General features: G+C 36.9%; 1 protein-coding gene across 22 annotated transcripts in view; it reads right to left on the bottom strand.

Annotated features, from left to right (window-relative positions):
• Positions 1-14352, bottom strand: part of pleca (plectin a) — a 113337-nt gene that overhangs the window by 36034 nt on the left and 62951 nt on the right. For 12 of the 22 annotated variants that reach the window (XM_055225447.1, XM_055225449.1, XM_055225451.1 and 9 more), the window contains exons 2-5: positions 5810-5871; positions 2731-2820; positions 869-946; positions 265-357 (exon numbers count right to left, since the gene is read on the bottom strand). In XM_055225447.1, coding sequence (XP_055081422.1) covers positions 265-357; positions 869-946; positions 2731-2820; positions 5810-5871 — 323 coding nt within the window. Of the gene's footprint in view, positions 1-264; positions 358-868; positions 947-2730; positions 2821-3727; positions 3743-5809; positions 5872-8601; positions 8826-14352 lie in introns of those variants that run through there. The other 10 variants (XM_055225441.1, XM_055225443.1, XM_055225450.1 and 7 more) reach the window with 4 other exon arrangements.

A 14352-nucleotide genomic window follows, 5' to 3' on the forward strand; every position in this document is an offset into this window, starting at 1 on the left:
ATCCAAATCATTCTGGTGAAGGTGTAAAGAGTTTAAAAACACAGAGGAGCATTTTGTGTATTACCACGTGATATCATAGAGTGTTTTCCATATGAGAGAAGAACATAGTCTAAAAATGCAGGGTTTGTGCATTAAACATGTGTGAATGAAATAAAACACATGTCCAGGGATATTTCTAACATAGATCAGAAAATAATTTAATTTTGGCCGTTTAATGACTTATTATTTTGTTATTATTGCGTTGTAAAATATAGACTGACAAACCTGGAAATGGAGGATGATGGTCCATATTAGTCCCAGGGTCAGCTTTGGGTTTCCATCAGCGATATCGTCATTCCTGATGTTCACAAGTTTCACCTTGAAAAATAAAAACTTATATATTTTTACGCATATAGATGTTTCCCCCTAAAACATTTTCAATCAGTTTATCTTATATTTATCAAGTTTGTAAAGGTTAAAACAATAGTATAAGGCACAGTATCCATCCATTCACACTCATTGTAACATCCAATACAAATTTTTAATAGCATTTCAAAGATGGACTATGCAACTTTTCTTGTGCGTTGCTTCATCTGTTGAAAGCTTCTATAGAATGATACTAAACATGGAGACAAACAGTAATGGCACCAGACCAAGTTACAGGTGAGAATGCATGTTTTTAATTGTATTTCATAGCAATAGAAACACCTAAAACTGAATAAATGAAATTGAATGCCATACTGTGGAAAATCACAGACAAAGCAATAACATCTCCATGGAAACATGCAGTTGGTGTACCCTTCATCAGAAAAGTTACATAGTGCACTTTTAGGCATTAAAAAATAAAATAACATAGGCAATACAATCCAAATATATGCTGTTTACTGACCTGTCTGTGCTTGAGAAAGTCCAGGGCGATCTGTACATTTTGAAGTTTATGGAAACGCATTCGGCCTTTCTCTCTGGGCTGAAAAAAAAATGTAAGTGACATTAGTGACAAAAATCTTTTTACCTCAAATTAAATGAGCAACTCCATGACTGAGGAGCAGGTGTAAAAGGGCACACCTACTTTATACTTAAGTACTTCTACTGCATCCACTGAACATATGTGCAGTCGTGGTATAAAATTTATAAATTGCAAATGAAATAGGAGCACATTTTAAAAACAAAACTTAAAACTGTGCATTAGGTGAAGGAAGGAGTTACAGTGGTGGAAGGTAACGAAGTACGAGTAGTAAATAAAGTACTGTAGTTAAGTAGAATTTTTAGGTATCTGTACTGTAGATTTTACAGTGGATACTTATTACTTTTACTTCACTACATTTGAGAGCAGGTATCTGTACTTTCTACTCCACTACATGTTTTAACTGTACATTTTTAAACAGGTACTTAAATGCTTTTGCCTAAGTAGATTTTTTTCATGTGATACTTTAACTTTTACTTGAGTAACTTTTTTACCTCTGTATCTGTACTTTTACTTAAGTTACAAAACTGAGTACTTCATCCACCACTGAGAGTACATATTATCTAAAATACTGTTGATAATTCTTATAACCGGCATTTTGAAACATCCAGGCAGACATACACATAATGATGGATGTAACATGCACTGGATTCATGGATCTTATGCACTATTTAAAGGCTATTATCCATCCTAAGTACAGAAAACTTTTCTTCATTTTTACTTTGATAAATATCTTTGTACCGCAGTTGGTAGAGAGATCAACTTTGATAAATATCTTTGTACCGCAGTTGGTAGAGAGATCAACTTGTAACCAGAAAGTTCACCTTTTGATCCCAATAATTGTTTACTGTTCACCCTCAGGAGTGATCGCTGATGGCGCAGATTGGCAGCCTCGCTTCCGTCAGTCTACCCCAGGGCAGCTTTGACTACAGTATAGCTTAGCACCACAAGTTTGGAATGAATGAATAATGCACTTATTTTTATTGTAGCATTCAGTCAATATTAAATGTAGTCCTACTCAGTTAGAATGACACCTGGCTTATATAAAAATGAATGACATTGAGTGGGACAGAGGCGAGTCAGTGAGGTACATGCAGTTCTCGGCAGCAGCCATCGGAGGGCGCCACACATGCCACGCCCACCGCCCAGTCGCCACTCACCAACCGCAAGCTCCTCACAACGTCACGCTCCCGGGGCTACCATGGCAACGAGCGCAAAGAAAGGTCAAAGGGTAGAGGGCAGAGGTGAGAGGTGTCAGCAAACAGGAAGTAGAGAAAGAAACAAAACCCAGCGCTCAAACCAGTCAGTGAAGTTTACGATGGAGGAAGAGGATGCAAATTAGTGAAGACACTGCACAATAAGGGTCAAAACTCAAAGGGTGCAATAAATTTAATGTAAACCACATGCACTAGTAAATTATTTAAAACATAAAATATAGGTTAAATGAGCAAGTTATTGTTATTAGAGAGATGTAGATTTGTCTGCCCCTAAATAACAAGGCTATTTACAGTGCAGTTTGTCAATTTTAAAGGGAAATTCTTCTGAAAAAGGCCAAAATCTGGAGCTCAAACTAGCAATATTAACAACTTGATGAAGATTGAGTTGTGAGCTGAAACTCACTGACGTAGTTGAATAAAGCAACACGATTTTTTTTTCTCCTGTTTGCACTCAAGGTCCTTGTTGAGCACATGTTTTCAGATTTGGACAACTCACTCCCAGCGTCTCGTTCTAGCAATATTAACAGTTTTGGTTTAAAGAAAATTACAGAAGAGTGAATATTTCCTCACCAGTGTCTCTCCAGAGAGCACCTCCAGCAGCGAGATGAGGTTGTGCCCATCTCGGAGGTCTTCGTACAGGTCTGTGATGTGTCTCTGGGACTAAAGACAAAGAAATGTACACATTTTAGTCACAAACTATGATTATAACACACCTCTAAAGACAAATACAAATGCTTGCAAACGGGCAATTTCAGGTTGGTTCCAGAGACTGTCTCATTAACAGCATAAATAAAATTGACTTTCAAATCAGGTAGTTTCATTTGAACTTTTTGTAGCATTTTATAAGGAAAATATTACATGGTTATTAGAAAGATCCTAAACCCCTATGGATCCTAAATAATTTGTAGTTAAAATGTGGCATAAACTTAAAGGTACACCAGGTAACTTTTCTGGTGAGGGGATCTCCACCTGCTTATGTCCACAGAAATGCCACAGTAAGGTTTTAAACATTTCTAGCATTTTTTCAGTTCCATGTGCTTCTACTGTCTCAAAAAACATGCATTCTTAAAGTGAGCTGGGCTGCCTCTCCACAGATCTGACTGCAACTTGGCCTGTTGGTGCAACCAGCTTGTCTCCATAGAATTTAATACCATACTGTGGACAAACAGGTGGGGGACTCCCAATCAGAAAGTTACATGGTACACCTTTAAGACAAGATCATTTCAAAATCAGCCATCTGTTTGATTAACTCATGTTTAAGAATCACAACTGCAATCTCCATAATAGTGTAAATAAATGACTTAGGAGTGATATCACTGTTGCGTTTTAGGAATACATATTGTAAAAGGAAGTGGTTGAGTATAGCGCAGTTAAAATTCTCAAACTCACATGTTATAACTGCACAATTTGAAATAAAGTCTAAATAATTAAAGAATGGTGACGGACAAAGAAAAGAGGTAAAAAGGAGGGAATGGTGAACGATTTGGGAGGAAAAATGTATGTGTTTATTTTGAGGGACATGCAAAAATGTGTCCAAAAACAGCACTCTGGTCCAGGCTGCACCTACCTCAGCTTTCCAGTGCTGACAGAGGAGGAGGAAAGAGAGAGAGAGGAGAAGATGGAACAAGACAAGAGCTTATGAGAAAAACACAAAACGGAGTGGGTTTATGAGAAAATAGAAATGACGACAAAGATGTGTAATTTGACCCAACATTTAAAAAAATAAAATTGTAGAATAAATCCTTTCAGTTTATAAAGCAATATGAGCAATGATGGCTCCATTAGTTCACAAATCCTGTCCATTTGACTAAACCACGACTAATTAAGGACTAAATCAGGACTAAACCAGATCCAACCAAGGACCAAACCAGGATTAAGTCAGGTATAGCCAAGGACTATACCAGGCCTAGCTAAAATATAAAACAGGTCTAAACAAAGACTAAACCTGGATTAAACCACATCAAACCAGGACTGAACCAGGTTTATCCTAGGAATAAACTAAGGACTAAACCAGGTCTAACCATAGATTATACCAACCCTAACTACAGACTGAAACAAGACTAAAACAGGACTAACCAACGACTAAACCAGGACTAAACCAGGTCTAACCAAGAACTAAACCAGCTCTGATTTTGGATATGTGCTGTCAGGGCAATTTGACTATTAATAAACTTGCTGAATCATAAATGTCCTGTGGAGTCTTATGATCCTGTTTTGGGACATTGGTCCAAAAATCACAGAGGTCATCCAGAGCACCGATCCACATGAAACCCACACCAGGACTTTGGACCAGAGTCTGAGAAAAGTCTGGAGCAAAATCTGACCTCTGAACTGTGTCAAAAGCAGACATTTGACTTAACGTCGCTTTGTCTAATAAGACACAGTTTATGAAAAAATAAATGATCACGTGAAGCTGCTCTACAATCAAAAGTGCACCTTCTTATTACATTTAATTTTAGATGTGATTTTTTTTTTACTGTCAGTAATTTTGGCACAAGTCAAGCATTATTTTTCAAAAGAACTCATGTTACATTTATAAAAACTTTAAAGAGCGTGAGAGTCGTACGGGTGTTGTTTAACAGAAAATATTTGGCTCTAATTCAATGATTAAATGTTTTATTACTTTATCAAAAAAATCTGTCTATTGTCTGAAGCCCCATGTGAACTGTTACCAATTATTATTACGCACTTACTTTAAACACATATACAATACTATACAAATACAAAGGCATGCTGAAATCAAACAATTTCAATGTAAAGATAGTCAACATTCCTTTTGCACCCAATTATGTAGTGTAAAAATTAGGTATTGTATTGTCAAAATCACCATATTTTAAGACTAAGCCTATTTAGTTTTAACATAATAACGAGATATATTACTGAGACAATACTTACTACTATACAATACAATACATAACTACCATATGTCCCTCAGGATCCTATGACCTCTTTAGCATGAACTACATTTAGCATTAGCACAAAGTAACATAGTTCATATTTCTCTTGCATCTGGAGAACAGATGTTAAACCTGACCAAAGCAGAACCATTTTTATTTTTATTTTTTGGACGATTTAAACCGATTGCAGGTAACCATGACTTGCACCACATGTAGGCATTTCTCTTTTCTGTAATGTCTTTGGTCTTTTCCAAATAGTTTTATGCCAAAATAAAAAGTGGTACGCTTTTTCCAGGGAAGAGCTCTCTGTCAGAAACTTTTGATAAATTAAAATAGGCTCTTGTTGGAATTGTACAAAAACAGGTGGACCCCAGGTGTTTCATCCAGAGTAAAGGTGTAGTGGTAAACCTCAGACAAGAGTCTCATTTCAAAAGGTCTTAGTAGTGTTATAAATGAAATCTTGTGCCATATAAGTATTATTAAAAACTGTCAAACAAACAAGTTGCATTAACCAGTTCGTAACTAAGATGAAACTACAATGAAACATGTTATTTTCAGGATGTAAAAGTCCTCATTTTCATCTTAAACTAACACTTATATTCTCTAGTTTGACACAGTTTTGAACCCAGTTTAGTCCTGCATGTTGGCTTGGTTTGGTTCTGTTCTAGTCCAAGTTAAGTCTTGGTTTAGTCTTGCTCGTCATGGTTTAGGTCCAGATGTTATCCCAGTTTTGTCCTGATTATTTGTCTTACCTTTATCAGGTGTTTGTTGACCCATTTTGTGAATGTCTTTTTCTGAACTCTGTCCCGCTCATCTGTAAAAACACAAAGAAAACGCAGTATTTTAATATAATATGGACTTAAAAGGACTACTTTCGGGTATCATATAAAAATTTGGCATACACTAACTGAACTGTACCCTCATTGAAATGTGGTCTGTTTTATACGTTTACAGCCATTTGTGTTAAGTTGCAATATATGAGATTTTGATGTGCCTTCTTCCATGCAAATATTCTCACGCTTTAACAGTTCACCATTGAGCAATCATTACACTACTTAGGATGATCAACATACATTTGCAATAACAACCCGTGTATTTAACTTACATACAACCCTTAGTTTGACACAACTCTAGAAAGGCTTTCCCAAGAGCAAACAGTTCCCTCAAATAATAACTCGTCAACAATCACTAAAAATACCCTCAATTATACAGTAGTAGTATAGTAATAAAAACTAATAAATAAAATAAATTATATAAAATGATATAATATAATATTATATAATGCATTTCAATATAATATCTGTGCTCCTGACATGTCCCACCTTGTTCTTTTATTTCAGTTTTGGGTTTGGTTCAACAGTGAATCAGGCAGGAGACATGCTGCATACCACAGAGAACACATGCGGGACGAGGACTGTGTGGAGTCAATGTGCCGTAAAAAGATAATTATCAGGAGATTTTACCGTGCAGGTGGGACAGTCAAAACAAGGAGATTATTACATAACTAAAGCTAATGTAAACAATGGGAAGTGACTTTAAAGAATGCAAACTTACCACAGACCATTTTAACAAACAAAATACTGTTTATTAATAAAAAAAATAAATAAAAAAAATCACCCCTTTTGACTAACCAATTTGCATTTGATTTATCCTGGTTTGGGACAAGCACATTTACTATATTAGCAAGGTAGTCCTGACTAAAACTAAAACTCTGGAGATGGGTCCCACTGCTCCTGACAGGTTGACCAGTATCTTTGAAGAATGGGACAAATGCAGAGGGCATAATTTCACACAGGGACAATTAAGACACTACCATCCTGAACCTTGATTAATAATTATGATTACTATTATATAAAAAAAGCATTCATTTTCTGTTGTCTTGTCTGCAAAATGTCAGTTACTAATCGTTTCTAAGTCTGCAACTAGACACTAGAAAATGACACTGTATAGATCTGTATTCTGAATCAAACTGTCTGTGTTTAGCTATGAAAAGTAAATGAATACCAGACAGTAGAACCACATGATGGCATTGTAAAGTGGTCATTCCCACAGAGCGGTTTGATTTCTCAGATCAAACAGACTGCGAGCAGACAAAAAGCAGAAGAGCCGTGTGGTGCGTGCGTTTCATGGCATCATAACGTTTCACTGTGACTCACGGCCTTGTGATTCAATTAGACCATTTTATAACACTATGAAACTATGAAAAAGAGGGAATCTATTGAGCTGAATTCATTTTAATCTGCCAATGGAAACTATTTTAGACTTCTTGACTTAAGCGTACACTATGTAACTTTTCTGGTTAAGTGTCTGCTACCTACTTGTCTCCATGGAGATGTTACTGCTTTGTATAAAATGTTCCACAACTTAAACTTAAACTCCATTGAGACAAAAAGGAGGCACCACCAGGCCAGCTCACAGAAGGCTTTTTTTCAAGAGATTTTTGAGCAATGAAAAACATGCTACATAGATGTAATAAATGTGGTACTGTGGAACATTTCAGCCATTTTCAAAGCCGTAATATGTGGGGACAAGCAGCTGGTGGATACTCCAGCAGAAAGGTTAGGACAGGATAAACCTTTTTTGTCCCACATGGGGAAATTACAGTTACACAGTGCACCTTTCGATTTTTGGAACAGCCCAACTTTAAATTATGAAAGTGGGTGGAACCAAAAGTTTATATCTAAATGTTGCAATGTGTGTAATGAATGTAATACACGATTAAATTAAAACTAGAATGATTCAAATGATATGACAAACAATCAGAATTCAAGTCATTTTCCAAATAACTCAAAATCATCTTGAACCCTCCTATTGACATGATAGATGTTAATGTTTTTTCTCTAACACAAGACGAGGTTGTTCTTCAAGAGGCATTGAGGTCAGACAGCGGTGCACTTAACATTCCTAAACTTCAACCTGTGAAAAACTCGGATTGGAAAAGCAAACGGGAGCGGCGTGTGTTTCTTTGAAATAATGTATTTGTGAATTGTGGAGAATTTTTGTAGCCTCGAGCTCAGGACAGAAACTTCAAGACTCTAGATTCTTACTTTCATTGCTGAAGCCAAGACGCTGTTAAGAACATGAGACGCAAGATATTTGGTCCGCTCACAGTCTTGCATTGTGCTAAAGATAAAACAACTTTGTGATATTGAGACATAAACAGCCTGAAGGAGCAGTTTGAGGGTACCATTCGTCAAGTATGGTAAAAAGTTAAAAGTTTATAAAAGCTTATCGTTGACAATGACTGAATTTACATTGTGAATAACTTATTGAAACTTTGGCAGTGATAAATGGTAAGACGTTTCTCATTCAGACAAGAAAAATTCCCTCCAAAGCATTTTTTTCCTTAAAATTAATGCATTACATCCCAAAATGGGTGTCAGTTGCACTAACCAATAAAAATCGTAAATTTCATGACAGGGGAGGGGCTTGATTTATGTGACATGAGGAAGACCACCACCACAATACTACAACTCAACATAAAAATTCCAAATGAGCAAATATGGAGAATAATTCAGCAAAGGTTTTTCATATTTCTGCATACCTTTCCTGTGCGCAGAAGCCCGTAACATGGCTTGATATTGCATCTCATCTATGAAGACAACATCGCTGCCCATGCTGTCAGTCGAGTAGTTCCTGAATCGCGGGTCCATTTTGGCAAAATCTGACCACAAAACTAAATAAAACTCAACTTCTTAGCAGCAACGTTGGCTACTGTGTGACTATATCTCTACAATGCAGTTCCTGTTGTTTTGTGGGAGTGTTCAGTCCACTCTGCACAGCTTTCTTCCTTTCCTACATTCACCAAGCTATGATTTTTTTTCACCTCGGCTACTCTTGCAAAATGCCTACCCTTGGGCAACGCTGTCTGAGCTGTCATCAATCACACTGAAGTCAAGTAATATAGGGACGTTCCTCCTCGACCTCACCCACCCAAACCACACCCAATGGGACCCCCGTTCTAGACCAGAGTAGCACACACCTATCCTAGAATAACATAGAAAACATAGCTGGAAATGCGCAAAAAAGAGCAATGCTTTGGAGTCCTGGTATGGTACAAGTTACAGCCTGTTTGACATAACTCTTGACACAGGCAACTATTTGAAAGTCGCCCAATACGGTAACACAACTGGCATGAATTTGTAATCTGTCAGAAAGCAATAAAATACGAAACCTATTCAACTTGTTAATTGTCAAATTTGCATTTAAATAGAGCACTCTTCATTAGTCCAATCATTCACATTTCAAATTTTTGACTTCTTTTGAGACTAATTTTAGATGTGGTTTTTAAGGCATGAATTTTATGCCTAAGGACAGGTTCTCATTGGCACATTCAGGCAGCTAAGATTATTTTATATAAACACAACACAACGCGGGACATGCATGACTCCACAAGTGAGACTGACTGACACAAACATCTGTGAGGGGAAAAATGCTAACCACTCTGCCAAAGTGTACTAAATCGCTGGTATGGAAAAACACTCCAATGGTCTCCCCAAATTTACATTACATTTTTGTCCAATTTGTGCTATAGTTAACAAGAAATTAAAATACAAACAACTGACTGGGTTTACATGCAGATTAGAAATTGTTTTCAATCAAATAATACCCATTAGAGACATTTTTGCTATACATGCATTTCCCACTGGAAGAAAAAATAGGATTCTGTAGTAAAAGATAAATATATACCAATGTTTAAATATAACAGCTAGTAGGTAATTAGGATTTCTCTACCTGTATGTAAATCTATACTGACTGACCACTAATTTGACATAATACTGTCCCTTACTGAGTTGCTCTGTCAGCAGTGGACCAGTGAAGCCTGTCCCCTCAGCTCAGTGCATTCAGTCTGAGGAGTGTGGTCGGGCGTGGGACGATTGGAGATGCCACGTAAGGATCTGTTCAACCACAGACCACCACACTGTCAATGAGCCCTCTGTTCAAATACACTGGAAAAATACATCTTCTGCATTTCTACTTCACGCTACAATCAAGACCCACCGCCATCTGAACACAATTACAACTGGCACAGTCGCTTTGGCTTCCATAGCAAAGGAGAAAGACAAGGGAAGCTACGACCAAAAGAGGGTTATTCAAAGATATAATGAAACTAATTATGGGAGGAAATCTGGATATAAAACCTATGGTTATATTGTGAGAGCACTATTGCACTCGAGAAAATGGAAATACAGGTTTTCCTATACACAAATATTAGTTGCGCGGGCTCTGCTTCACCATGGCAGACCATTTATTTATTGTAAAAGAAAAATTCAACTCTGTCACCTGGGCAAAAATATTTTTGAGTGAAGCCGTTTTGCTGCTCATACAAGCTGCTTCTTCAGTTCTGCTCAGATTTCTGGTGAACTGTGCCTGAATCATATATCATATATTTCATATTATATCATAATCATTCAGGCCCCTAATAGGTGCCCTCACACCTGTTGGCATACTCCCTAGTCCTACTGTTTTCCTTGTTCAGATTTAGGTCTGAGGATGGAGTTATAAATAGTAGGTAAATGATGTCTAAGACCCAAGGATGTAGCACCAAATTCTGGGTCCTGGGTACAAATTATGTTGGTGGGGCCGCACTACATGTTTTCTAATGAAAAATGCCCATTAGAGACTTTGTGAAGGACCCCTCTGCGCACTAGGCCCCGGGTAAACAGTACCCATTACCCCCTCTGGCATACCTGGACGACTGAGGGATTACGCGGACATTTATTTATTGGCAAAATTAAATGGAATATAAGGGAAGGAATGATTACATACTTAGCCCAGACTAAACGGAGGGTATGGCAGTAAGCAAAGGACGACTAAAACATTTACAGATTTGTCTGAAAATACTAGTACTCAAACTGCTGTGTACCACCAGAGGCAGTCCACATACTACAGTTTGAGAAGCACTAGCTTAGACTTTAGCATTTACAATAATTGGATAATGTGGACTAGCTAAAAATGCTATTAGAAATCTCAACAAAATGCATGGAATCTAAATGAACTATATGAATGAATGGGAGAATTACAGACTATTCACTCTGTCTGTGGTGTAAATAGACAACACTTCTGGTCCAAGTCCAAAAACAAAGAAACTTTTGTGGCTCTTTCCAAACAAGTGCTTATCTGTGAACATGGGCTGAAAATAAAAGGGTGATTGTTGCATTTGAGCCTTTGAATCACTGAAACATGTTTAACTGCTCAAGTGACCAAGATGTCCAACACAAGTTTACTGCAAAAACGTGTCTATTGAAGTTGTTTTTTTATTTAGGATATTTATCTTAAACTCTATGTAAATACTATGTAACTTTTCTGGTGGCTGCTTGTCCAATGGAGATGCTACTGCTTTGCTCACAATGTTTGACAGTGTTGCATTAAAATTATTTGTTCTGCAAAACAGGTGTTGTTATTTCCCATAAATACCTTGCATTCTTACAGGTGCAGGGTACCCCGCCCACAGATATGACCTGTAACTTTGCTTTGAGGCATCACTTGGATGTCTCCATAGAGAATGATGAGTTTAATGTCATCCTGTGGAACATTTTAGGAATAATATAACATATAGTAAAGCAATAATATCTTTATGGAGGCAGCAGATCCTCCACCTGAAAAGGTACATAATAACCTCTAAACAAAGAAAGAGCTCTATACAGAACACTGGCAGTCAATTTACTGAGCTGTCTTTAAGCTTAGGTGTTCAAACTTGCACTTTTGAGGCCAGTTTGACACCCGTCCATAAAGTAAAGACGTGTTTGGGATGCCTGGGGAGGGAGGGGACCAGTCGGGACAAGACTAATTCAGGTATTAATCCACTGTAGACCCGACCAGATCCTTTGAGCCCTGTTTCAACAAGTGCATCCAGCAGATTTACACAGTTACGACCTTTTTGAATGTGCTTTTAATACACTCTTACACATGGTTTCACGCCTCGGTTATCTGCTATGCATCGCTGAAGGTGACGTAAGTCTGGTGAAAACATTTGGGGCAATTGTATTTGTCATTGCTATTCCTTTATTTTTAAGATTCAATCTCTACTCTTTCTTTGTTTTAATAACTCAATTGCAAGTTCATATTTTTCTAATGGTAAAATTACATTACATATTAAATACACTTAAACACACTATACAATTTGAAAAGTATGTATATGTGATTTTTTTTTTTTTTTTTGTCTTTTTTGGCAACATCTAGTGTTAAAAGTGGAGAATGCAGCATCGCCAAATAAAAGCCATAAATACAGATGTAGTAAAATAAAGGTTTTTCCTCTAAAAATAAATGTCCTTTTGGTCACTGTACGTATATAAAATATTCAAAATTGTGTCAAAACGCATTTGACAGAAATAACTTTTAATACCAGGAATGTGATTTTTTAAATGTCATACTTTTAACCTTCCCATCATAACAAGCAAAAAGAGTTTAGTTACTCATCCTGTTGGCTGCACTTTTCGCTCTCAGTAATACACATGTTTAGTTGAACTGCTCTGTATTTTATGATGACAGTTCTGTCGTGAGAAGATTTCACTGTGGGACATTCCAGTTCAGGGCGCGTCCACCCTCCTCTGCAACAGGGGGAGCCGTCTCTTGCCCTGACCCACCACAATCTGTCCTGCCCCTGTGCCTCTGAGCAAGTCACAACTTGCAATCCAACATCAAGAAAATGCACATTCTGGGTATTTTAATATATATTACAGTAATTTAAATCCTACTACTAGTACAGCATCCTGGAATCATTTGAGCGTATTGTATTTTGTGTTAGATTGTAAGTACAGCAGTAAAAGCAACAGAATATTTTGTCACTATAAGATGCAAAGATTATGTGTAAGTAAATGGGTGGTCGTAGTTTAGCAACAGCACTTGTTTATATGGGTGTAATTTTAAGTATATTTTAAAGTAAACTACTTGAAAGTGAAAGTGTGCTTGACTGTATTATATGCTTTTCTATTATTGTTGTTATTGTTGTTGTCATTATTATCATCATCATCATCATTATAATTATTATTATTATTATTATTACTGTTCAGTTTTAGAGTATGGTTAGACTGAATATATCATCTTCCACCACTACCGCAAGTTTGTGTTCAAACAAAAGCTAATGGAAAGAGGAGAACAGGACGCCCCGGGACACAAGGAGACAGGCAAGACTGACAAAACGTGATAGTCTGCTCCATCAAAACAATATAAGAGAGAGAGAAAGATAAAGAGAGACAGTGAGAGAGAGAGAGAACCAGGTGCAGCTGGAGTAATAGGAAAACATGGACCAAAGCTGTGAAAATAGATACAGTCTATTATGTTTCCAGCTCTCATCAACATTATCAAGAAAGGTTTTTGTTCATGTGTTGAGGTAAGAAATTGGAATAAAAGAGGTCTAAACTCTAAACTAAAGTCTAAACTCTGCAATAGGGTTGTCAAAAGTATCAAAAATCTGATACTAATCGATATTAAAACTAGTATCAAAATTAGATAATCATTTGAGCAAGTATTGATACTAAAAAAGTCATATCACAGAAATTAACCTTTCCTAAATAAGTTTAGAATGAGCTGTATCAGAACAAGTATAAGACACATAGACTAGTACATGGCCGTGGACAGAACCTACTTGGACGACTGAGGGATTACACAGATATAAGGTCACAAGGTAATATAAAAGAAAGTACTACGATTTAAATAAAGTTTTCAATTTTAGTATCATGACAACACCATTCTGCAATACCTGCTTGTTTCCACGAAGATGTAATTGCCTTGTTTGAGATGTTCCACAGTATAATTTATTTTCGGTTGCTCAAAAAAGAAGTGACACACTACTTTCAAAATAGTTCGCAACCAGGAATAATTAAAACCTAAAACCTACTAAACAGCAGATCTATCCACATAGATCAACTACAAATTATTATTATCATGTCAAAATAGCTTTTCTTCTTGTTGATGTTAATAATTAGGCAAACGACCACTTTCAAATCCTGTGAACTGGGAGTTTTGAGTTTCGCTAATCACAGGCAATTAGCTCCACATGGTGTTTTCAGTTCTGTGGTGAAGAAAATATGACGCCCGGATAATTACAGTGTGTAAGATCTGCCAATGTGGCCCAAAAAGCCTTAGCATCTCTGTTTACAATGTCTCCCCCTTGAGTCCAAATAAGCGTACTGCAGCAGGGAACAAAAACCAGGTGTTTTTACTTAACAGGTGTAGAGAGAGTAGTAGTTGGCTGTAATACGAAGCTACGGTTGGACGAGGAAAGGGACAGCAAAGTCTAAAGTCAATATGGCCGACCCAGTGTTGATGTTTGTCGAGTTATTGAGGGAGGTAG

Source organism: Periophthalmus magnuspinnatus, chromosome 11 (assembly GCF_009829125.3).
Source record: "Periophthalmus magnuspinnatus isolate fPerMag1 chromosome 11, fPerMag1.2.pri, whole genome shotgun sequence".
Classification (NCBI taxonomy): Eukaryota; Metazoa; Chordata; class Actinopteri; order Gobiiformes; family Gobiidae; genus Periophthalmus; species Periophthalmus magnuspinnatus.